At 41.4% G+C, this 22,541-nt stretch overlaps 3 protein-coding genes across 3 annotated transcripts; 1 reads left to right on the plus strand and 2 right to left on the minus strand.

Moving 5' to 3' along the window:
* The first annotated feature begins 415 nt into the window (after positions 1-415).
* On the plus strand, positions 416-5,177 carry tnnt2d (troponin T2d, cardiac). The gene is made up of 10 exons (XM_058086348.1): positions 416-477; positions 1,855-1,881; positions 1,947-2,007; positions 2,075-2,191; positions 2,255-2,332; positions 2,427-2,537; positions 4,238-4,350; positions 4,499-4,589; positions 4,928-4,965; positions 5,040-5,177. The coding sequence occupies exons 1-10, from the start codon at positions 416-418 to the stop codon at positions 5,083-5,085; spliced, it is 744 nt and encodes a 247-aa protein (XP_057942331.1). The 3' UTR covers positions 5,086-5,177.
* A 133-nt stretch (positions 5,178-5,310) lies between these two features.
* Positions 5,311-19,881, minus strand: dnm1l (dynamin 1-like). The gene is made up of 18 exons (XM_058086332.1): positions 19,612-19,881; positions 17,919-18,063; positions 16,968-17,014; positions 16,775-16,846; positions 16,046-16,132; positions 15,814-15,976; positions 11,724-11,844; positions 11,521-11,652; positions 11,220-11,426; positions 11,022-11,142; positions 10,785-10,940; positions 10,199-10,288; positions 8,960-9,052; positions 8,816-8,881; positions 8,541-8,696; positions 7,361-7,470; positions 7,057-7,216; positions 5,311-5,614 (listed from the first exon to the last, which is right to left on the minus strand). Exons 1-18 carry the CDS (start codon positions 19,711-19,713, stop codon positions 5,558-5,560), a joined length of 2,085 nt encoding a protein of 694 aa, XP_057942315.1. The 5' UTR covers positions 19,714-19,881; the 3' UTR covers positions 5,311-5,557.
* Positions 19,882-20,353: 472 nt separating this feature from the next.
* Positions 20,354-22,225, minus strand: dnajb9a (DnaJ heat shock protein family (Hsp40) member B9a). Its single transcript, XM_058086342.1, has 3 exons — positions 22,053-22,225; positions 21,620-21,843; positions 20,354-21,344 (listed from the first exon to the last, which is right to left on the minus strand). Exons 2-3 carry the CDS (start codon positions 21,834-21,836, stop codon positions 20,935-20,937), a joined length of 627 nt encoding a protein of 208 aa, XP_057942325.1. The 5' UTR covers positions 21,837-21,843; positions 22,053-22,225; the 3' UTR covers positions 20,354-20,934.
* Positions 22,226-22,541: the final 316 nt, after the last annotated feature.

Raw genomic sequence — 22,541 nt, forward strand, 5'->3', positions numbered from 1 at the left:
GAAGGGTCCGTGTGTCCTCCAAAGAGAGGCGTGGTCTCAGTGGTGCAGAGCTGTCATTGGGTGCTTTCAGTCACATGACTGCAAAGGAAGGACAAGATGACTTTACGTATCCTTCAGTCTACTGGCCAAGCTCAAGGAGGTGCAAGCTGGTGAAGCTCACAGGTAAGGAAACGCTCCTAACAATAAACATCCGTACGGAAACGCTCCTAACAATAAACATCCGTACGGAAACGCTCCTAACAATAAACAGCCAACTTCTAAAAGGCAGAAAAATGATTGAGTAAAAAGAGTTCTATTTCTGTGACTTGGTACGTTCCAGACGTGTCATTGGGTCTCCTTGGGGGGCTTTGGAAGTCTGCTCAGCGATTCCGATGTTGTTGTTTTCGGTTTCAGACTTGTCAAACGCGGCTAGAAGATGTCCGACACAGAAGAAGTAGTCGATGAGGAAACCCAGTATGTCCCCGCTCGTAACGACAAATAAAAATGCATAAATGCTCTTATGAACTGATGGCTCTTTTTCCTGGAAGGGAGGAAGAAGGTAAGAGCATTCCCGTCTTCCGTACGTTAAATAGACCGTTTGACTCGTCAGCAGGTAAGACAAGTTTGCCGCCATCTTTCCAAACATGGCCGACGACGTTTGTGACCGGAGACCCCGTGACGCCAACTATGACCTTCAACTCACATGTCACATCACATTACGGGCGTCCAACCACAACAATAATCATTTCAATAAAAGTATAGTAAATAATAACTTTTAAAAAGTATCAATAAAAATGGCCAAAATCAAAATAAATGTAATACATAAATAAAAATAAACATGATCTAAATAAAAGTATAATACATTGAATAAAAAAATAAAAGTCAATAATTTCATTAAAACTATATGCAATGAATAAAACAATTAAAAGTAAATGAATGTAATAAACAAAAATCATTTCAATAAAAGTATAGTAAATAATAACTTTTAAAAAGTATCAATAAAAATGGCCAAAATCAAAATAAATGTACTACATAAATAAAAAATAAACATGATCTACTACATAAATAAAAAATAAACATTATCTAAATAAAAGTATAATACATTGAATAAAAAAATAAAAGTCAATAATTTCATTAAAACTATATGCAATGAATAAAACAATTAAAAGTAAATGAATGTAATAAACAAAAATTATTTCAATAAAAATGACTTCAATGAAAGTATAATAAATAACTTTAAAAAACGTATAAATAGAAATGACCAAAATGCAAATAAATGTACTAAATGAATACAAATAAACATCTCAATAAAAGTATTTTAATACATTAAAAATAACTTCAATAAAAGTATATTCAATGAATACAAAAATAAAAGTAAATGTGTATGTAATAAATAAACAAAAATAATTTAAAAATAATTGAAAAATGACTTCACTAAAAGTATAGTAAATAATAACTTGAAAAAAGTATGAATAAAAATGACCAAAATAAATGTAGTAAATAAACATGATCTCAATAAAAGTATAATACATTAAAAATAACTTTCATAAAAGTATTATTAATGTTATTATTAAAGTTATTTCTTAAAATATGACCACTTTATTCTGCTAAAATGTTATTTTTCCTTATAATATTACAATATTATTCACAGAAATTGACCTTTTCTCCACAGTAAGCATATTGGTAATAATAAAAGTTTTTTACATATTTCAACTTAAATAATCATACACACACGGCTGCAGATGAGGCTATTGATGTAAGGAAATACTACGCTAGCTGTAGTTTTACTGCGTGAGTGAAATCATCGGGTATGATTTTGTCTTCCAGCGTTGATATTCCGAGTAATATTTTTTTTTAATCTTTCCCCCCCAAAACGGAAGATGAATCCAAACCCAAGCCAAAGTAAGTTCCCTCGACTCTCATTCCACCGAGGAGCCAGTCTGTGTAATCAAACGCCTATTCCACAGATTCATGTCAAACATCGGCGCCCCAAAGATCCCGGACGGCGGCGAGAAAGTAGACTTTGACGTGAGTGTGAAGTCGGAGATAAAAGTATTCTTCCGTAATATCAATAACGGCGTTTGCGTTCCCGCAGGACATCCACAGGAAGCGTCAAGAGAAAGATCTGTCGGAGCTTCAGTCTCTGATCGAGGCCCACTTCATCCAGAGGAAGAAAGAGGAAGAGGAGCTGATCGCCCTGGTCAACAGAATAGTGAGTGGCGAGAGTCGGGTGGAGTCGGTGTCGCCACGGCAACGCCTTTGCTTGGCTTTTCAGGAGAAGCGGCGTGCCGAGAGAGCGGAGCAGCAAAGGATCCGAGCCGAGAGGGAGAAGGAGAGGCAGGCCCGGCTGGCCGTACGTGACGTGGCGTGACGTGGCGTCCCCGCACCGTGGACCGGGAGGTAGTCAATCAATCAAGCGTCTGACTGCATTCATGCGTGGGTTCCAGGAGGAGAAGGAGCGCAGGGAGCTGGAGGAGCAGCGCAAGAAGCTGGATGAAGACGCCAAGAAGAAGAAGGTCCTCTCCAACATGACCCAGCAGTACGGCGCCGGACAGAAGGTCACCGCCCTTTAGTCATGACTTCATTACATGTCACGTGGTGTGTGCGCGCCGTCCTGCGCCGTCCTGCGCCGTCCTGCGCCGTCCTGCGCCGTCAGTGTCCGCGCTTGCCCTTCGCCACGCTTCAAACGTCCCACGTATTGTACGCGCCGATTGATTTCAGTAGTGGTGCCGAGCATTTCGTCACATTCAATCATAGGGATGTTTCATATTTCATATTTCATGTCAGTGATTATGAAAAAAAAATGGAAAAATAACGAAAAAATTTTAATAATAACTTATTTTTCCGTTTTTTTTAAACAAACAAACAGTAAAATAACTTTTTTTTATTATTCAATTTTTTTGCATGTACACTGACAGAAATCCAATAGTAGAGATGTTTAATTTAATGCCTGTCAGTGTATATGAAAAAAAAATAAATGGAAAAATAACTAAAATTTTTTAAAGTATTTTTAAATTTTAGAAATTTGTCTGTTTTGAAATGTAAATAAACTAAAAAATAAGTACATTTTTTTAAATTATTAAAAAATTGTAGTTATTTTTCAGTTTTTTCCATACACTGACAGACATTCAATAGTAGGGATGTTTAATTGAATGTTTGACATTTTGGGGGGGATATTTTTCCCGTTTAATTACGTTTAAAAACGAGACAAGTTATTTCTCCATTTTTAAAAATAAACAAACAGCAAAATAACTTTTTTATTCAATAATTTTAGTTATTTTTCTGTTTTTTTTTCATGTACACTGACAGACTATATCAATAATAGGGATGTTTATTTTAATGTCAGTGTATATGAAAAAAAATAAACGGAAAAATAACTACAATTTTTTTAATTATTTTTAAAAACTATTGTTATTTTTATGTTTTTAAATGTAAATAAACAGAAAAATATCTAACACTAAAAAAAAATATTTAAAAATTATAGTTATTTTTCAGTTTTTTTTTCCATATACATTGACAGACATTCAATAATATTGATTAATGTTTAATTTAATGTCTGTCAGTGTAAATGAAAAAAATAAATGGAAAAATAAAATTACTTTGAATTATTTAAAAACATTAGTTATTTTTCAGTTTTTAAACATAAATAAAAAATTATATTATTAAAATGTATAATTATTTTCGGGTTTTTTTCATATAAACTAACAGACATTCAATAGTAGGGCTGTTAAATTAATGTCTGTCAGTGTATATGAAAAAAATAAATGGAAATATAACTACAATTTTTCAAATTATTTAAAAATTGTAGTTAAATTATTTATTAAAATATTATTATTTATTATTTATTAAAAAATTGTAGTTATTTTTCCATTTTTTAACAAAATTAAACTGAAAAATAACTACAATTTTTAAATCATTTGAAAAATTATATGAAAAAATAAATGGAAAAATATATACAATTCTTATATTAGGTTATTTTTCTGTATTTAAAACTAAATAGACGTAAAATAACTAACATATTTTAAAATGTGAGTTATTTTCCCGTTTTTTTTTTCATATACAGAATTCATAATTTTCTTACAAAATACAATTAAATACAAAATGTCAGTTTGAATGGACACAAAAAGAATAATAATGTTTCAATGCTCTAAGCCTGATGATTTTGGACATCATGCTCCAATTCCAGCAACACATCACAACTAATATTAACCACAATGATACAAAAAGATAACATTGGATTTGTGTTTTGGTCAAACAGAGCGAGAACAGAAGAGGAGGCAAGAAGCAAACGGAAAGAGAGAAAAAGAAGAAAATCCTGGCCGAGCGCAGGAAGGCGCTAAACATCGACCATCTGAGTGATGACAAACTTAAGTATGACAAACGTGGATCTCTCCATCAAAACCAGAAGACTGGTTGACTGCTGCTAATCATGTGTGTGTGTGTGTGTGTGTGTGTGTGTGTGTGTGTGTGTGTGTGTGTGTGTGTGTGTGTGTGCGTGCGTGCGTGTGTGTGTGCGCAGGGAGAAAGCCAACGAGCTGTGGCAGTGGCTGATGGAATTGGAGATGGAAAAGTATGACCTGAATGAAAAATTTAAAAAACAAAAGCTAGACGTAAGTCCTCCCACAGCGACTACAACAATGTATCAAACTCATTTCAAATGTCATTTCTTCGAAAAAGGACCACCGCTTTTCTACGTTTATGTTGTTGCTTTATTGATAATGTTTCTTCCTCAAGCACTGAGATTTTGCACGTTGTTCCGTGGTCCTTGAACGCACCGTAGTGTGCTGTCTTCACAGTCAATGCTGCCTCAAAAACTTGAGGTGAATACGTAATATACAACGCTACGTCATGGAGCGATTGTCCCGGATCGTAACACCCATGAGAAGCGGGGCCCTACTGTACTTTGTCATGAAAGTCGATACCGAGTGCGTCTGTGTTGTGCTTCCAGATCAACCTGCTGCTGGTTCGAGTCCAGGATCACCAGAGGTAAAGCTACGTGAAACACTATTTCATGATTAAAAGCGTCTGATTTTCTGCATCATTCTCCTGTGTTGTTTTAGTACCAAAGGTCGCGGCAAGGGCAAGATGGGGGCCCGGCTGAGGTAAAGCGGACTGCCCCCCTCCCCCAGGAAGGTGACAGCAAAACGCCGCGAGTCAAAGCATCCATATTTCATATGAATAAACCGATCCATAAGCTTCACAGGCGTGTTTTTCTTTGAGCATTTCTAGCATTTCCTATGGGAAATACATCTGAGCATACTACTCACAAGAGTGGGGGGGGGGGGGTGCGCTTGATGACGACATGACAAAGCTGTTATTTTTTTCTATCTTTAATAGGATTCCAGACAAACAGTAGACATTCCTTAGCGAGGCTCCACACGGATGATAAACATAAGATCATCCCTATCACATTTACTGTGTAAGAAAAATAGAAGATTCCACTTTGACTTGGGTGGGGGGGGGGGGGGGGGTGATGGGGTTCATACTGACTGTACTTTTTGGTCTCAGATGGCTCTGAGGGCTGTGGAGGACCCTTGGGTGGGTGGTGGGTGGTGGTGGGTGGTCCGTGTGGGGCGGCTCACCATAAGTGTGTTTCTCTGATCTCTGCTATCACCTGGCTGGCTTTCTGCAGCGCCTGGATACACCAATCCAAAGTACTTATGTGTGTGTTTGCTGGTTGCTATGTCAACATGCACATAAGGTTACTAGGAAAACTGTTTACCACCTCCTAAATAGACTTTTTAACATTATTAGAGCACTCTAGATGTCAAATAACAGCCCTATAGTCACCTTTACACTTCTATTAGTCAATATAGTAGACATAATAGGAGATAAGAGATACAGAACCTGTTTAACACCTTCTAAATGGACTTTTTAATGTTATTAAAGCCCTCTAGACATGATATAACACCCCTATAGTCACCTTTACACTTCTATTAGTCAATATAGTATACATAATAGGAGATAAGAGATACAAAACCTGTTTAACACCTTCTAAATGGACTTTTTAATGTTATTAAAGCCCTCTAGACATGATATAACACCCCTATAGTCACCTTTACACTCCTATTACTCATAGTAAACATATTAAAAATAATACAAGATATGAAAAATCTGTTTACCATCTTCTAAATACACTTTTTAACATGATTAGAGCCCTAGAGACATGAAATAACACCCCTATAGTCACCTTTGCACTGCTATTACTCAATATAGTAGACATAAGAGAAAGTAAGACATAAAAAACTTGTTTACCACCTTCTCTAGACATGACATAACACCCCTATAGTCACCTTTACACTTCTATTACTCAATATAGTAGACATAATAGGAGATGATACAGAACCTGTTTAACACCTTCTAAATGGACTTTTTAATGTTATTAAAGCCCTCTAGACATGACATAACACCCCTATAGTCACCTTTACACTCCTGTTCCTCAATATGGTAGACATAATAGGAGAAATGAAGACATACAAAACCTGTTTACCACCTTCTGAATACACTTTTTAACAGTGTGTCTATAGAAGGTCAAACAGGTTGACAATATTAGGAGTGTAAATGTGACTATAGGGGTGCTATTCCATGTCTGCAGGGTTCTAATTATCTTCAAGTGTGTCTATAGAAGGTCAAACAGGTTGACTATTGGATATTAGGCGTGTAAAGGTGACTATAGGGGTGCTATTCCATGTCTGCAGGGTTCTAATTATCTTCAAGTGTGTCCATAGAAGGTCAAACAGGTTGACTATTGGATATTAGGCGTGTAAATGTGACTATAGGGGTGCTATTTCATGTCTAGACGGCTCTAATCATGGTAAATAATGTTAAAATGTGCATTTAGAAGGTGTCAAACAGATTTTGTTGAACTATAAAAGTATTCAATTCCACTTATCATGGTTGGGTGTGGAGCCAATCAATTGCCATAAAGGAGGGATCACCAAAGGAAGCCATTTGTAATTAGATAGTGCTGTTAGATGGCGGTAAGAGGGCTAGCGCCTTCCAGCGTCCTGATATGGTCACCAATGGTTTCCTCATGAAAAAAACCAACAAACAAAAAGTGTACCGCCGAGTGTTTACCTGGAGCATGTCGGACGCCTCGTTGCGTCGCTGCGCCATGTCCTCCGACTCGGTCAGCAGGTCCTCCAACAGCACGGCCTTATACAGCTGGCCCACCAGCTCGCTCTGCAGGCAGTCTTTGACGTGGTTCACCAGGAAGTGCATCACCGCCTTGGGCACGCTGAGGGGAAGAGGAGGAAGTAGAGACAACACGGGGAACCATGCTGTACTTGGTGTGGGAATACAATTCTATGCATGGAGGGTGAAGATCAGCAGGATGAACACTTAGTGGAGTATGGACCACGTGACGGCAGTCGTCAGGTACCTGTCCTGGATGTTCTTCCGGACGATAAGAAAATAGGACTTGATGAGTCTCTCAATGACCTCACAGTCTCGCTGCTCCCGAGCGGACAACTTCCTGGATACCGGAACAGGCTGGAGGACAACGAGAACAGGTATGATGATGTAACCTAATATCATTTTTAATCATCAAAATGCTGTCCCTCAAACGCTTTATTCATCCATCACCGCATCGGTCTCCCTACAGGCGGTCCTTGGTTCCAAAACTGGGAGATGGGAAATTGAGTTTCAGTGCAAACAGGAAGTGTTCATGGCTGGTTGACCGCGTTGCAGGAAGACCTGAAACATCCCAACCAAAGCACCGGCTTCCCCTCCATTCCTGAGGCATCTTCTCACCACCTAAGATGCTATTGGACAACCCGGTCAGGGACCCTACTGCTATATCGTTATGTTACGCAATGACCCACGGGACCGCTCTAAATTGGAGGTGTGTCTAATTGATCTGTCCTGGAACTTTTGACTCTTAAACCCTGACAAAAGTGACATGTTGATTATTGCCCCAGCTGGACAGAGTGACCTGGTTCAGGACAACACTCTGAGCTGTGAGAAAAGAATCCTGGTGATGGCTTTCCTTTTCTATGGCGCACGGTCACATGGCAAACATAAGAAAGTGTAAAAGTGAATTCATCACCAATAACTTCCAGATAGTCTCATGTTTACATCCCAAAATAGCATTTCTACTTCGTTTGTTGACGCACGCTCGTAACTTGGGATCCACCGATTTGGTTTTTTTTGGGCCGATGACGTTTTTTTTCCATCACCCTTAGCCGATGGCCCATTTTGCTTGGGCCGATATTTGTGGCCGATACTGCTTTTGCTCCCTCGATTTATATGAAAAAATGACTACGATAACAAATATTCCAGGTCTCAAGTTGAAACAAATATTGATTGAAATGTAAACACTGAACACAGTAGGATTCCGCTTTCTTAAACACACATTTCCACAGCATTGTGCAGCATGGGAGGAAACCGGAGTACCCGGAGAAAACCCACGCATGCACGGGAGAACATGCAAACTCCACACAGAGATGGCCCGAGGGTGGGATTGAACTCGGGTCTCCTAGCTGTGAGGTCTGCGTGCTAACCACTCGCCCTCCGTGCAGCCCCCGAGGTAACATATATAACAAAGTAAAGTCCTGACTTACCACGTCGAGCAAATTGACAGCGTGGCCCTTCTGTGGGCTGCTGACAAGGGGGGTGGTCTGGGGCACCACCCTGTCACCCGAACCATCCTCTCCCTTCTTCAGCATTCCCCTCCAGTTCCCCGTCCCACCATCCACCTGCTCGCTGGAGGAGCTGCCCTGAGTGGGTCAGACGACATAAGAGAGACGAGAAAGAAGCCTTTAATATTTGGGTACAGGTCTTGGATGGGATCTTAGTAGAATTGCTGTAGCTAATAAAATGTTTAGCAAATGCGTACGCTTTGTTGTGCCTTGTCTCGGGGGACAGCAGGGGGCAGGTCTCTCATCCTGTTGCGTCTTTGCTCCTGTTAAACGCATGTAAAGACAGTTGTATATCTCTGATCAATTAACAGCTGATGAGTGCAGAGGTGGCAGGTCCGTACCTCAATATTATGGTTCATGAGGCCGCAGGCATCGGCAAAGTCCGGGTGCTTGGTGTTGATGTACGCCAGCTCAATCGCTACCAGGTTGTGAACCTGTCAAAAGGAAATAAACCAGTACATTTATTTGCATAGCCATTTTCAGGATACTTGAACACAATAAAGTTGTAGAAAATACAATAGTATACAAAATACAACATTCAGAGCTAAAAACAAGGCAAAGCAATCAAGTAAAAAAGGTTTTTGGGTTGCTTTTTGAAGGTCAGAGCTAGCATGGAATGAATAGGGCAAAGAGGGTGGGGGCAGCGATGCGGAAGGCTCTGTCTCCACAGGTTTCAGAGCTTGGTCCTAAAGGGAAGGGTCAGGATGTTGGAGTCTGAGGAGCAAATGGGACGCGGGGGATTGTGTTGATGGAGCAGGTCTCTGACGTATGGAGGGGCCACATTGGTAATGGGAACGGTTTGATTTCATTTCAACATGCATCAGATTCCAATTGAGTGCATCCCATAATCAGTTCCCAGTTCCACATGTCCAAAAGGAGTAGGAAGAAGCAAAGCTTATTAAATCCTACCCCTCCATCTGGTACTTTTACAATCACTAACTCTTACATTTGTTCACTTCCTGCTTTCCTAATGTAGTTTTTTTTTTTAATAATGTACCTCGTACGGAAGTACTCGGTGTTTGGCTCATCGTTGTGCATTGTTTGATTCCCTTACTCAATCCATTCCATAGTTTGATTCCACATACTGAAATGCTATGGCTAGCATAACGTAGTCCTAGCATAGAAGTGTTTCAAATGTACTTCTTCCCTGAGATCATATTTCTCCTCTCTTGTAGAGAAGTATTGGATGACATTTTTAGCTAATTGCTTATTTTTAGCCTTATGCATTATTTTAGCTGTTTGAACATGAACTATATCAGCAAGTTGAAGTATTTGTCATTTTACAAATAAGGAGTTAGCATGTTCTCTGTAGGCGGCATTATGAATTATCCTTACTGACCTTTTTTGCAGTACATTTAGCCAGTGAAGATTGCTTTTATAGTTATTATGCCATATTTCCACACAATAAGTAAGATATGGTAGAAGCAGAGAGCAATAAAGAGTGTGGAGTGATTTCTGATTGAGAACAAATATTGAAATATTGTTCAACATTGTGGAGAGCGTTGAAGGACTTTGAAATGAGTACATTAGGGGGCAGGGGGGCCAGTGGAGGTTTTGAATAATAGTGGATATGCTTGTACCATTTCATTGGTGACTGGCAGTCTCTTCCTTAACAGGGAGGTGACCACTTCTACGATGGCGTCATGGAGCTTTGGAAACCTCAGCAGCTCCTGCAAAAACGAACAATTTTTCATCTTCATACTTTTTCCACTTTCCAAATGTAGCTAAAATGTTGTACTTTCATGTAAAACGATGCCAAACTCTCAGACAATTAGGTTTGAACATTTGAAGTGAGACTTTAAAGAGGTTTGGAATGGCTCTGAACGCTGTGACATCACAATGAACCGGACTTCCTTATATGGGTGTTCCTGAATACAAGCTGAAGGCTTGCCCTCCAAAATATGTCAAAAATATGGGACTGTTTTGGCGGAGCTGAACTATCCGTCAAACCGTCCATCTTCATTAAGGACTATATTTTGGACCTGAACCGTATCTGGCTCTGCATTTTGGGATCTTCACCTGACTGCCCATGACAATGGGAGTTCTAATGGCGATTTGGAGTCTTGGATCCAGGATGAAGCTTTGATTTCACCTGGTTTGCGGATGTATTTTTCCCAAGAAGCTAAATCCCTGGGAGAGGTTGCATTTGTTGATAAACGTGCTCGCCTGTGTGCTGTAGATGCTGCAGTGCTGGATGATCCTCTGCATCTCCTCGTGAACCAGCTCCACACAGCGCAGACTGGGCTCCTCCAAACGCTTCACTTGCCTCTTGACCAGCAACTCAAAGGACACTTCGGGCACAAACAAAGCCGGCCTCGGGCCCTGGAAAAGGAAATTCACACCGCCGAGCTTAGAATTCATTATTCTGGGGGGTTGCGTGTCAAACATGTTGGAAGAGCCCACCGTTGCATTTCTGATTGCAGTAAGCACATCGATGGTCGTCAGGCCCCCCAGGGGGTCGACGGACTCCAACGTGCGGCCAAACGTCTCATGAAATATGTAACAGATCCTGGCGCCGCCGCAGCTTCAAGAGGTTGGAGAGAGAAATATTGGTTTCAAACGCTTTGCAGCGGGCGCCAAAGCGCTCGTGATGACACTCACAGTTCAGCCGTCTCTATGTACTTGGCCGTGCCCTCGATGGTGTTGCAGTACTCTGCGGCGAACTTGGTGATGAGCTGCAGCAACGTGGCGCTTTTGTCCTCCACCGGCTCTCCATAGCTGTTGAGGAGCGACTGGTATTGGGCTGCCAGCACGTTGATCCTGGTTTTGAGCTCAGGGAGGCAGTCTCGGATGTGGTGCATGAGCAACCTGAAGGAACGTACGGAAACCAAGCCACATGTGGGACAATGCGTTAGTTCTTCACTGGGTACCAACATTTTTAAACAGGAAAGCTCCGTTCCACCTATTCAGTGTCCTGGCTAGGTATTTGGTTCCACTTCTGTTTGCAAGGGAGGGGTACTTCTTCTGTAGAAAAGCGTATTCATCACGGATGGCATCTGTAACAGACTTCTTCTGATTGATGTCCAGCTGGCTCCTGTGAAGAGTCATGGACACAGCATTACCGCAGGCGCACACCGGGGTGACGTACTGCCACGACAGAGTGACCTGTTGACGACTCCAATGATGCCCAGTTTCACGGGAATGACTCGGCCCATCAGTATGTCCATGGCGTCTGTTCCTGCGTCCATCAGATCCAGCTTGGTGACCACTGCTAGCGTCCTCCTGCCTGTACCAGCGACAAGGACAACATTTAAGATGATTCAGCATCCCCCAATGTGCTAAATTGAGCACTCCTTCGCTACGCAGAGCGGAGATACAAAGGAAGAGAGGCTGCATCATGGGAGTGAGTAGTGAAAAAGACGGTATAAAGGCGGCTGCATCATGGGAGTGAGTAGTGGAAAAGACGGTATAAAGGTCGCTGTATAAAGACGGTACCAACCATGTTTACCGTTCGTCATCACGGGGATCGTGAGATGGAAGCGCTAACGGCGCTAAATTCTACATACATACTATTGGCTTTTTTGCAGATAACCGATATTGTCCAACTCTCAATTTCCGATTCTGATATCAACCGATGTGTGTAACATAGGGCTGGGCGTTTTTAAATTTGGATATTTATTTTAGGAATGATATCATAAAAAAGCATATCGTTCATATCGGAATACACTGAAGTTGTTGGCGCATCCACTCTCCTCCGACACCAGTGAACATTCAGGGAATGGACATTGAGATGGTGACATCCTACAAGTACCTGGGTGTTCACCTCAACAATAGACTGGACTGGACTCGTCACACGGAAGCACTTTACAGGAAGGGTATGACTAGACTCTATCTGCTCAGGACACTGAGGTCTTTTGGAGTGCAAGGGGCACTCCTCAAGACGTTCTATGACTCTGTTGTGGCTTCAGCCATTTTCCAGGGAGTGGTCTGCTGGGGCAGCAGCATTTCGGCTACGGATAGGAAGAGACTGGATAAGATCATCAGGAAGGCCAGCTCTGCCCTGGGTTGCCCCCTTGACCCAGTGGAGGTGGTGGGAGAGAGCACTGTATATATATATAGTCAGTATAGTTACTCCAGACCCCATTCACTGTGCAATATCTGATCAACGTCCATGTGCAATATTAAGGGCTCTAAATGCAATATACTAAGTTCTATGTGAAGTATTTCCATAATGCCTCATATTAACTCTCTAACAAGATCTCAGTGTATAGACTGGTCATATATCTCATCTCGTCTCATATTATCTACATACTGTATTGTATAGAACTCTGGGAAAAACTGTTGATTTTTGTTAATACTTGGGTTGTTTATATTGTTTATTTTTCTATATTGTGTATTTTGTACTGCTTAACTGACTCTGTACTCTTGCTGCTGTGCAATACAAATTTCCCCACTGAGGGACGAATAAAGGCATATTTTAATCTTATCTTAATCTTAATCTTTTCTACAATGTTTTTAGTGTTTAATGGTACTTTATTAGTACTTTCTTATTGTTGTTTGTGCCTTACCGACTCCTTAAGCAAGTGTGCAGCTATGGACGTTCATCTTGTTACAATTGCAGCTTGCGTATTGCTCCATTGTTTACACTCGGGAGTAGCTGCTAGCATTGAGCACTCCTTTGCTACGCAGAGCGGAGATACAAAGGAGGAGAGGTGAATAACGAAAAAGACAGTATAAAGGTTGAATGTATAAAGACGGTACCAACCATGTTTACCGTCTGTCATCACGGGGATCGTGACATAGAAACGCTAACGGTGCTAACCTGGCTGCAGAGAGACTACCGTGACTGCAACATGATTGCACTGAAGATTGAACATTATATTTCACTTTTTCTATATTTATACAAAGATAATATACTATTTTATTTCAGCTGCTGTTTTTCTACAAAATGTTACATTTTAATAAAACTTTGCATGCAGATTCAGCTTTGAATTTTGTCTAAACTCACTTTGTGGAAAAAAAAATATCTGGATATATATATCGTATATTGATATTCTACCTAAATATATCAGAATATGAGTTTTGGTCCATATCTCCCAGTCCTGGTGTAACATCACATGTATCTTTCTCCATTAAAATTGTTGTAAAGCCAATTATTTGGCAGGGAGAAGCCGTCCACCGAGGTGGGAAAAACAGCCGTAGGAGGATGTCGCCTGCTGCCGTGGCGGCCGATGATGTCACTCCTCTCCTGTCCTAACCTTGCGAGCTGGTTGCTTCCAACGTTTTTCTGCATGCACGCAAATAATCATTTGCATCCCAGTTTTCTTCCTCGGGCTTAGCGTGCCGTCTGAGGGATGAAACTGCCCTTCCATTTCTTTTGTAGGAAGGCGCTAACTAAAACAGGGCAGTGACGTTGATGTTGATGGGTGGTTTCTTTTCAAAGTTTCCCAGAGTGCTTTGCTGTACTATTGTTGTAAATGGAGAATAAATTACACGTTTAAAGCTCACATTAGCCACGTATACATGGACCCAAATATTCCAATTCCATTTGGGTTATTTGCAACGGAAAGAATGTAACCTTTGTATACGCCTCATTCCCAAAGAAAAGTGCCAATCCCAATGAATATATAATGGGATTCCCAGGGGTGGAATATTCCTTTCCCCAATCCGACTGAGGTATCTTGTACCCGCTCAAACGGAAAGTTGTCAGGGTGCGTTCTTCTTCTTCTGTTGTTTATTGGCGGTTGGCAAGCAGCTTTGGTGTGCATTAGCGCCATCTGTGGAACACAATCTAAACCCTTCTATACGCCATTCATAAGTCCACTTTTATTCAAAAAGAAAATACATATCTATATAAAACATGTGCCCAGCTTAATTATAAAATATTAGCAAGATTGAACTTTATCTGTTCCTGTTCCCGGGTGCGTTCTTTCAGCGAATGCTGAGATATGACGTAACACGCAGCTCCAGACGTTCGTCCATTTCAAAAAATGGAGGCCAGCAATCGGCACTGGACTGATAAGGAAAGTTTGTTTTTGATTCAAATTAAATTTCAAGGCTGGACGAAGGAAAAACTGGCACTCGAGGAAGTCGGTATCACGTGATGTTGATGTTTACGCTTTACTGGGCATGCCCCGTTGACTATTCTGGTTGATTGGAATATTCCTTTCCATGGATACCATTGTTTTGGGAAAGATTCCATTCGTAAAGAGAAAAACTCCTCATGTAAACGTGGCTAGTGTTGTTGGTTATTTGGAGGAGAAGTACGACAGATGCTGTACTTGCTTTAAGAATGTTAACAGAGAAGGTCAGAGAAGGTCAGAGGGAGCTGCATTGTGTCTTTGTAGATGTGGAGAAAGCCTATGACGGGTGCCTGGAGAGGAACTGTGGTATTGTATGAGGAAGTCTGGAGTGACAGAGAAGTATGTTGAAGTGGTGCAGGACATGGATGAGGACTGGACAGGGGGAAGATGTGCTGGAGGTGGGACTGCATCAGGGATCAGCTCTGAGCACCTTCTTGTTTGCTATGGTGATGGACAGGCTGACAGACGAGCCTAGACAAGAATCTCCATGGACTATGATGTTTGCAGATGACATTGGGATTGTAGTGAGAGTAGGGAACAGGTGGAGGAGATGCTGGAAGAGTGGAGGTTTGCCGTGGAAAGGAGAGGAATGAAGATTAGCCGCAGCAAGACGGAGTATATGTGTGGGAATGAGAGGGACCCAAAATGAAAGGAAAGGTATACAAAACTGTGGCGAGACCAGAGACAGTGCCACTGAGGAAAAGTCAGGAAGCAGAACTGGGGGTAGCAGAGATGACGATGCCGAGGTTGTCATTGGGAGTGACCAGGATGGATAGGATCAGGAAGGAGTACATCAGAGGGACATTACATGGAGATAAAGTCAGAAAGGCCAGACTGAGATGGTTGGGACGTGTCCATAGGAGAGATAGAAGGAATAGGATAGAAAGGTCCATTAGGATGGTGTGTCCCTTTCACTGGACGACAAGGACTTCAAATGAGGGGGTAGCATTCACTCGAACCGGGAGGATCTTCCAACTCTTGCAATAAAGTAGGCCAAATAAAGCTTAGCGGGAGTGAGCCAAGTGTCAAAAATCATTTTACGGGTTTAACAATGACTTTGGCCTATCCCGGTGGTTCCCAAATACACCTCCAAGATGATACCGACTGAGTTTCATTGCTGTGAAGCTAATCCTTCAAAAAGCAAAACGCAAACAAAGAAGCGGGGCAATTACCGTCAGGGTCAACCTCCCGGGCCACCTTCAGGGCCTCGGACGTAGCCATGTCCGTGTTGGCAGCAGTCACAGCCAGGATGATGGAGTTGGGATTGGAGATGTACTTTACAATCAGTTCCCGGATCAGGATCTCAATATCCTTGGGTTGGTCTCCCACAGGCACCTTCGCCAACATACACAGCGTCTAAGAACACTGTGGCATTCTGGGAGACGTGCGTTTAGTGTCGCTCACCTTTGTGATACCAGGCAGGTCCACCAGTGTGAGATTAACAACATGAGGTGAGAAGACCTTCAGGTGAATGGGTTCATCACTGATACCCTGGAACAAGAACGCTACTTACATTTTGTGCAAAGGTCTGAGGCTGCAACATAATGGAGATGCACAATATGTTTTTTGCACCTTTTTTTCAAACCGATATAGATAACTTTCTGCTTCTCAAGACAGATATGGTGCACATAACGGATTTTTGACTTTTTTGTCATTGAAAAATTACAAAAAAGTGACTCCAAATTGTATGAATGTGAGTGTGAATGGTTGTTTGTCTATATGTGCCCTGGGATTGGCTGGCCACCAGTCCCCGCCTCTCGCCCCAAGACAGCTGGGATAGGCTCCAGCATCCCCGCGACCCTCGTGAGGATAAGCGGTAGAAAAGGAATGAATACTGGTCTCCTAGCTGTGAGGTCTGCACGCTAACCACTCGACCGCCGTGCAGCCACTTGTTGATTAGTCCTAGTAAAATATCATCACATGAATTCTAGCGCATGACTACTATCAGGAGATCCAGGGTAAAGAGCGTGGCCCAGTAAGGTGCACTGTATTCGGGCACATACTCCGAGCACCCGGTGTGATGTCACGGAGGTCTCTGGCAAACCTTTTGCACTTTTCCAACTCTTTTGGAATAGAGTAGACATAGGAAAGTCATGGCAGATTCTTCAGTAAATGATGACGATAAGGGCATACCTTGTTAGTACCAGATATTCTTTCTGTTTCTGCTTCAATTTCTTGACGAATCTCCTCAAAATGTGTGTAAATCTAAAAAAAAAAACAGCAGGAAAAAAAAGAGTAAGCATCTGCAACACACGGTGGTGAGGACTTATACCATCATAGTTCCAAATAATAAATCCTAAATTAAAGTTACTGAGAGCTCATTTACCTTGTTTTTGGTGTGCAAAAATTTGCCCCATTCCTCACCATCGACACCTGCAGACAATAAAGTGACCAAAAGATCACTCGTCTGTGTTTTCAAAATAACTTTTTCCACAGTGGAAATTGTGATGGAAGCACATTAAATCCTAAGCATGAAGAAGGAAGGCGTGTTTTAGGACGCAGAGCAATAAAGGTAACGTGCCATCATCTCGGGGTTTGCTGCCACTTCAGGACATTCACCGAATGATTTCTTGGAACATTCCCATTTGTGAAATTTGGATTATTTAAACAATTCGAAGTGGGGGCAAAAACTATGGGGGGGGGGGGTTGCAGGCCACAAAAACGAAGGGTGGAATGGTGCCGATAGGGGGCGGAATACATGGGGAGGTTATGTAATGTATAAACACCATAAGGCTAACAACATGATCAAGGAAATAAAAGGTTCTCTCCTCTCATTAAGTGTGGAAGTGGCACAATTTTGGCTGCTTTGTCCTCCTTCCCCACTCCACTTGAAACACTCAAAGTTGAGAATAAGTCAATTGGAAAGGCCAACTAGACAGCTTGCTAGCATGCTACGCTAGGCATTTAAACGGGTCTATAGGTGTGTTATTTGATGTCTACAGGGCTAATGATGGTTAAATGTATACCAAAACTACTAATATCGAGTACTACTTTGCGGCAATGAACTTATCACGGTCCGGTCTGGAAACAATTAACCACCGTAAACGAGGGATTACTGTCGGCAAAGATGAGGCATAATGCTAAATGCTAATCCTTTGATTTACTGAGGTCTCGCAGGGCATTTAATGGCAGACTTTTCCCCGATAATTTTGGTTGAATTCCAATTTGTGTGACCCGAAGGACATTTCATGCTAGTATTCGTATTACTACAAACGGTGAAGCAGTACTGGCAGCCTACAATGGAAGTATAAAAAAGGTAAAAATGTTAGCACGTTACCATTCTCTTCACTGGTCTTCCGGCGGTCTTCAGGGTCGATGTGGACCAGCTGTAGGATCAGGGGCCGGCGGGTCACGATGCCCGTGCCACGTGGAAGTACGTCCCTGCCAACAAGGCTCTCTAAAACAGAACTCTTGCCGCTGCTCTATAAGGAAAAACCCATGTACATAACAATATGCATTGTAGGACAAATCAAATATGAATGTATATTACAATAGAGCGAAAGCAAAGAGAGGACAAATACAGCATGACACACATGCGCCCTCCTTGGGTTTTTTGCATGTAGACGTCCCGTAGGAGCCCGTAGGAGCCCGTACGACCGGTGGCGACCTTGGCTTGACTTAAGGATTTAAGCTAGCAAAGGTTAAAACCTTGTGTGGCTCGGTTGGTCCCGATGATGCTTGCCAAAACAGCTGAGACAGCCACAGCCGATTAGCCCGCCAGTGAAGGTAAACATATCAGACCAAACCTGCCTCCTTAAACCAACTGCATAATGTGAAAGCTACTCCACAAACAGACAATAGTAGTGTGCTATTTTGGCTCGAGATAGTTCTTAGTACGGTTGGGTGATATTTTTTATGTACCGACTGAATAAGATGAAAGAAATGCTATCATCGTGAGGAGATGGAACGCTGTTTGCCCCCATGTCTGCCTCAACAAAACAAGCGCGTCATGCAAAATATCTTCCAAATGTAGTTGGAATACTACATCTTCCTTCCTTTTTTTTCCAAATTTTGCCCATCATTCACAATCCTGATGTGAATGTGAACATATAGTTTTTTAAAATTTTCTCTGCATTATAATTCCTGAAAACATCTTACCAAAACTTCTTTCCTCGCCGCATTGAGTCCACATCATAGCCCAGTAGCTTGCGCTACTTCTGTCAATAGCAGCAGCATAGATACAGCCACAACACATACAATGTCCGCTGTCCTTGAGATGGCTGTGTCTTCCAGCACAAAACTCCAGTCGTCAGGTGTCAACAATTGTTACGTATTTCCCATGACTAGCTAGCTCATATTGACTCGTTTTCTCTCGTTACAATGCACAGAAAAGGCAAAGAAATATAAAGAAAGTCCTCTAAAAAAACAACCTCTCACAACATTGCATGGTTTGATATCCATGCTGGGATCGTGCATTAAGACGTACACTGATGATAACATGTAATAGTTGCAGTATCTCGCTGTACTTTGATGATACAACACACCACCGAAACTTCTTTCCTTTTTCTACCTTTTCTATATTTATTTTTTTCAAAGAATATACTATTTTATTTCAGTGGGTATTTTTCTCTAAATGTTTCTACATTTTCATAAAACGATACATACAATAACGATACATTACGACACATTAAACAGCCTAGCTGATCAAGATAATAGATTGTGATTGCTCTAATGTTAATTTTTTGTTAAGATTATAGACGGGGCCACTAAAGTACATGCTGCGACCCTCAAATGGCCCCCGGGCCGGACTTTGAAAACCCTTGTTGCGTCAAATACTAGCGCTCTGTATGACGGATTGCCGCAACAAAGAGCAACAACTAACTAACAGTTGAGTGGACTGATTTCATTTTAAGTGAATTCCGCTGACCCACAGTCAATATAACGACAACCAATGAACCCGAAAGAAGTTGGCACTGTATGATACGTTGGCGCCGGCTAACTAACTTGCTAGCCAAAGTGACGACTCTCACCTGTGTCCCCACAACAACTATCTGCGGCAGCTGAATTAGGTCCGCGCCCACCGTGTTAAAAACATCTTGCAGCTTGTTTATGACAGGTATGAGGGCCTCCATGAGCTCCGAAGCCGGTGCAGACCTGTCAAATTGGGACAGTTTTTCTTAGGCTGCCTAACACGGACACAAAGTCATTCAATGTCCCACACGGTTAATGCTAGCTAGCTCGAGCAATGCCTTCACATCTCTTTGACAAGGCTAACTGCGCACAGCAATTGTACAGTGTTGCATTGTGGGAGATGGAGTGCAAGAAACTGACGTCCGATGGGATTCTCTTTGAGAGTCTTTTTAATTGAACTACATTTCTGGTAAGTGACGGCATAAAGAGTCGCACGTGACAATAATAATAGAAAAAGCGCCTACGCAACAGTAACCAAGGAGACGGTCAAAATATTTGGAGAGAAGCAAAAAATTATATTGTATGCAACGATTTAAAAAAAGAACGCTTAACATGTAAATAAAACAATAATTTAAGAAATAAGTAGACGTAATATTTTCTAACTATTAAGGCATTGAACAAAATTTGTATTCTATTTTGCCAGAAAAAAATTAAAAAACGCAAACATGTGCTTCTTGACTAAATATAATGGGCAAAATGGGTGTTGCTATATTAACTTTTCATTTCAGATATTTCACTGTTTTAATTATTCATTTTATTTATTTCAATTTAACTCCATAAACATAATGCTTGAATGAATCCAAGTATCCAGTAAAAAAAAAACAAGTGTTCCCACGTATAAATAGCAGCAATTTGATGGTTTTATTTCTCGAAAGACATTGTCAAAGAGCAAATGCAAATGTCAGCCACCATCTTGTACAAAATGAAAGTGCTTCAATTTGATAGTTTACATCAAATAGGGAAAAATAATAAATATTGCACACTACAGACGTAACAGAGTCAGGAATGACAAAGCATATATACAGTATGTTATCTAATGTGTACATTTTGTACAGTGAGTTTCTACATTGGAGGCACAATATTTACAAGTGTTTTAAACTCAATGCCAACCACATTTAAAAATAGCAGCGTCAGTCAACATTTTTACTAGAGCCCGCCCGATATGGGATTTGTGGGGCCGATGCCGATATTTGGGACTGAGAAAAAACTATATCCCATATATCGGCCAATATATTGAAGCGGTTCCTGTAGCTCTGATGCAGAACCAGAACGGGAACCAAACGGATGTCGTGTGTCCTGTAACAATATGACACCGGCACGTTGTAGTTCATCATCACAAACATACTGTATGCCAGTAAGGCATAGCCAACAAATGTTGCATCTTAGGATGCAGTGCAGTCCGTGTATGTGGTCACCATATTTCCTCTGCGCTGCGTCACTGTCCTACAGTGCTGCTTGGACGTTCCGCGAAACACGTTTTCCGTCTGTTTGGGGTGTCTGTGCAAGGTAAACATTCTCTCTACGTCGTCCAACATGTCGTCAGAGAAACCCGCCCCTTGAAAATGCCTCTTGTGTCGGCCGTGGGGTTCTCTTTGGGAGTGCTCGTCAAAGTGTCGTCTGTGCCGAGCGTGCCTGTTGTGGCTGTAGATGTCAAAGTCCTTGAATATGTCGTCAAATTTGAAGCTGAAAGACTGCTGGGCGGCCCGTCTCTGACCCTGTTGTGTGGCTCCGGTGAAAAATGACAACTGGTCATACTCCCTTCTTCTGGTGGCATCTGATAACGCTTCATAAGCTGCAAGAAAGAAAGCAGCGTGAGCAATTGCATTGCAAGAGGACGCATTAACCTGAGGGATGCATTGGAACCAGTAGGGGTGTCACAAGATCAAAACATGACAAGCTTCCTGGTTCAGAGAAAAATGTCTTGCCGTAATACATTATTTTATCACATATTCATGAATAAGAGAAAATAAACTGGATCATTTTGTTCATCTTGCCTCATGACACCCCTAGAAAGTGGCCATGTTTACATTAATACTAAAATGAAGGGTGTTCAAATTTCAACCTTACCTTCTGCAATTTCCCTGAATTTGGTTTCTGCATCCGGACTGTTGTTCTTATCAGGGTGATACCTCATGGCAAGCCTGTGAAAAGCTTTCTTGATTTGCCTATCAGTGGCATCTTTAGACACTCCCAATATGTCGTAGTAATCCTTTTTGGCTAGAAGCAGCTCTGTAATCATGAGGAGGCACACGGCTAACTTTAACGCTGACTGCGCATTGGCCATTGCTCCCCTGTCATGCACAAGAAACATGCAAAACATGTAAGACACACAAATCAAAAGCAACGCAGCACCCATATTAAATATCAAAATTATAGCTCGCAGCCCGATCAACTTAACATGTCTATCAATACTAAAACTACAGTAGCCGCCCCATCAACATGGCTAGCAACACACACAGCTAACATTTATCCACACGTCTCTTCAACGTGTCTTACTCACCTTTAATTAATCAAAAATGCTAGCCGAGATGCTCGAGTGTAATATATATTTAACAACCAAAGTCAAACGATGTTAGCTTGAAGAGAAACCGATGGAAGCTGGCGCCATCGTTGCAATCATTTCTTCTTCGTTGACTGTCGACTTGGACAGCATGGCACCCGGACATGTGTACACATTACTACCCCCTTTGGTAGCTGTGGGTACTACAAGGCTACGCTTTCCCAATAATAACACCGGGTGTCCGTGATGGCATAATTGGCTATTTTGACAATTATTTTACACTTTTACACCTAAATCAAGATGATCCCACCCCTATGGAGCAGTTGGGGATCATTAAAGGTAATACTTTAAAGTGAATGTTTTACATTCGCAATTTAAAAAAAAAATAAAAAAATACAATTCAGTAATTAATAACATCATCCATCATCATATTTGTCATAAAATATGTACATCTCTCATAATATAAACATATACAATTTTACAATATAG

Source organism: Doryrhamphus excisus, chromosome 11, assembly GCF_030265055.1.
Source record: "Doryrhamphus excisus isolate RoL2022-K1 chromosome 11, RoL_Dexc_1.0, whole genome shotgun sequence".
Taxonomy (NCBI): Eukaryota; Metazoa; Chordata; class Actinopteri; order Syngnathiformes; family Syngnathidae; genus Doryrhamphus; species Doryrhamphus excisus.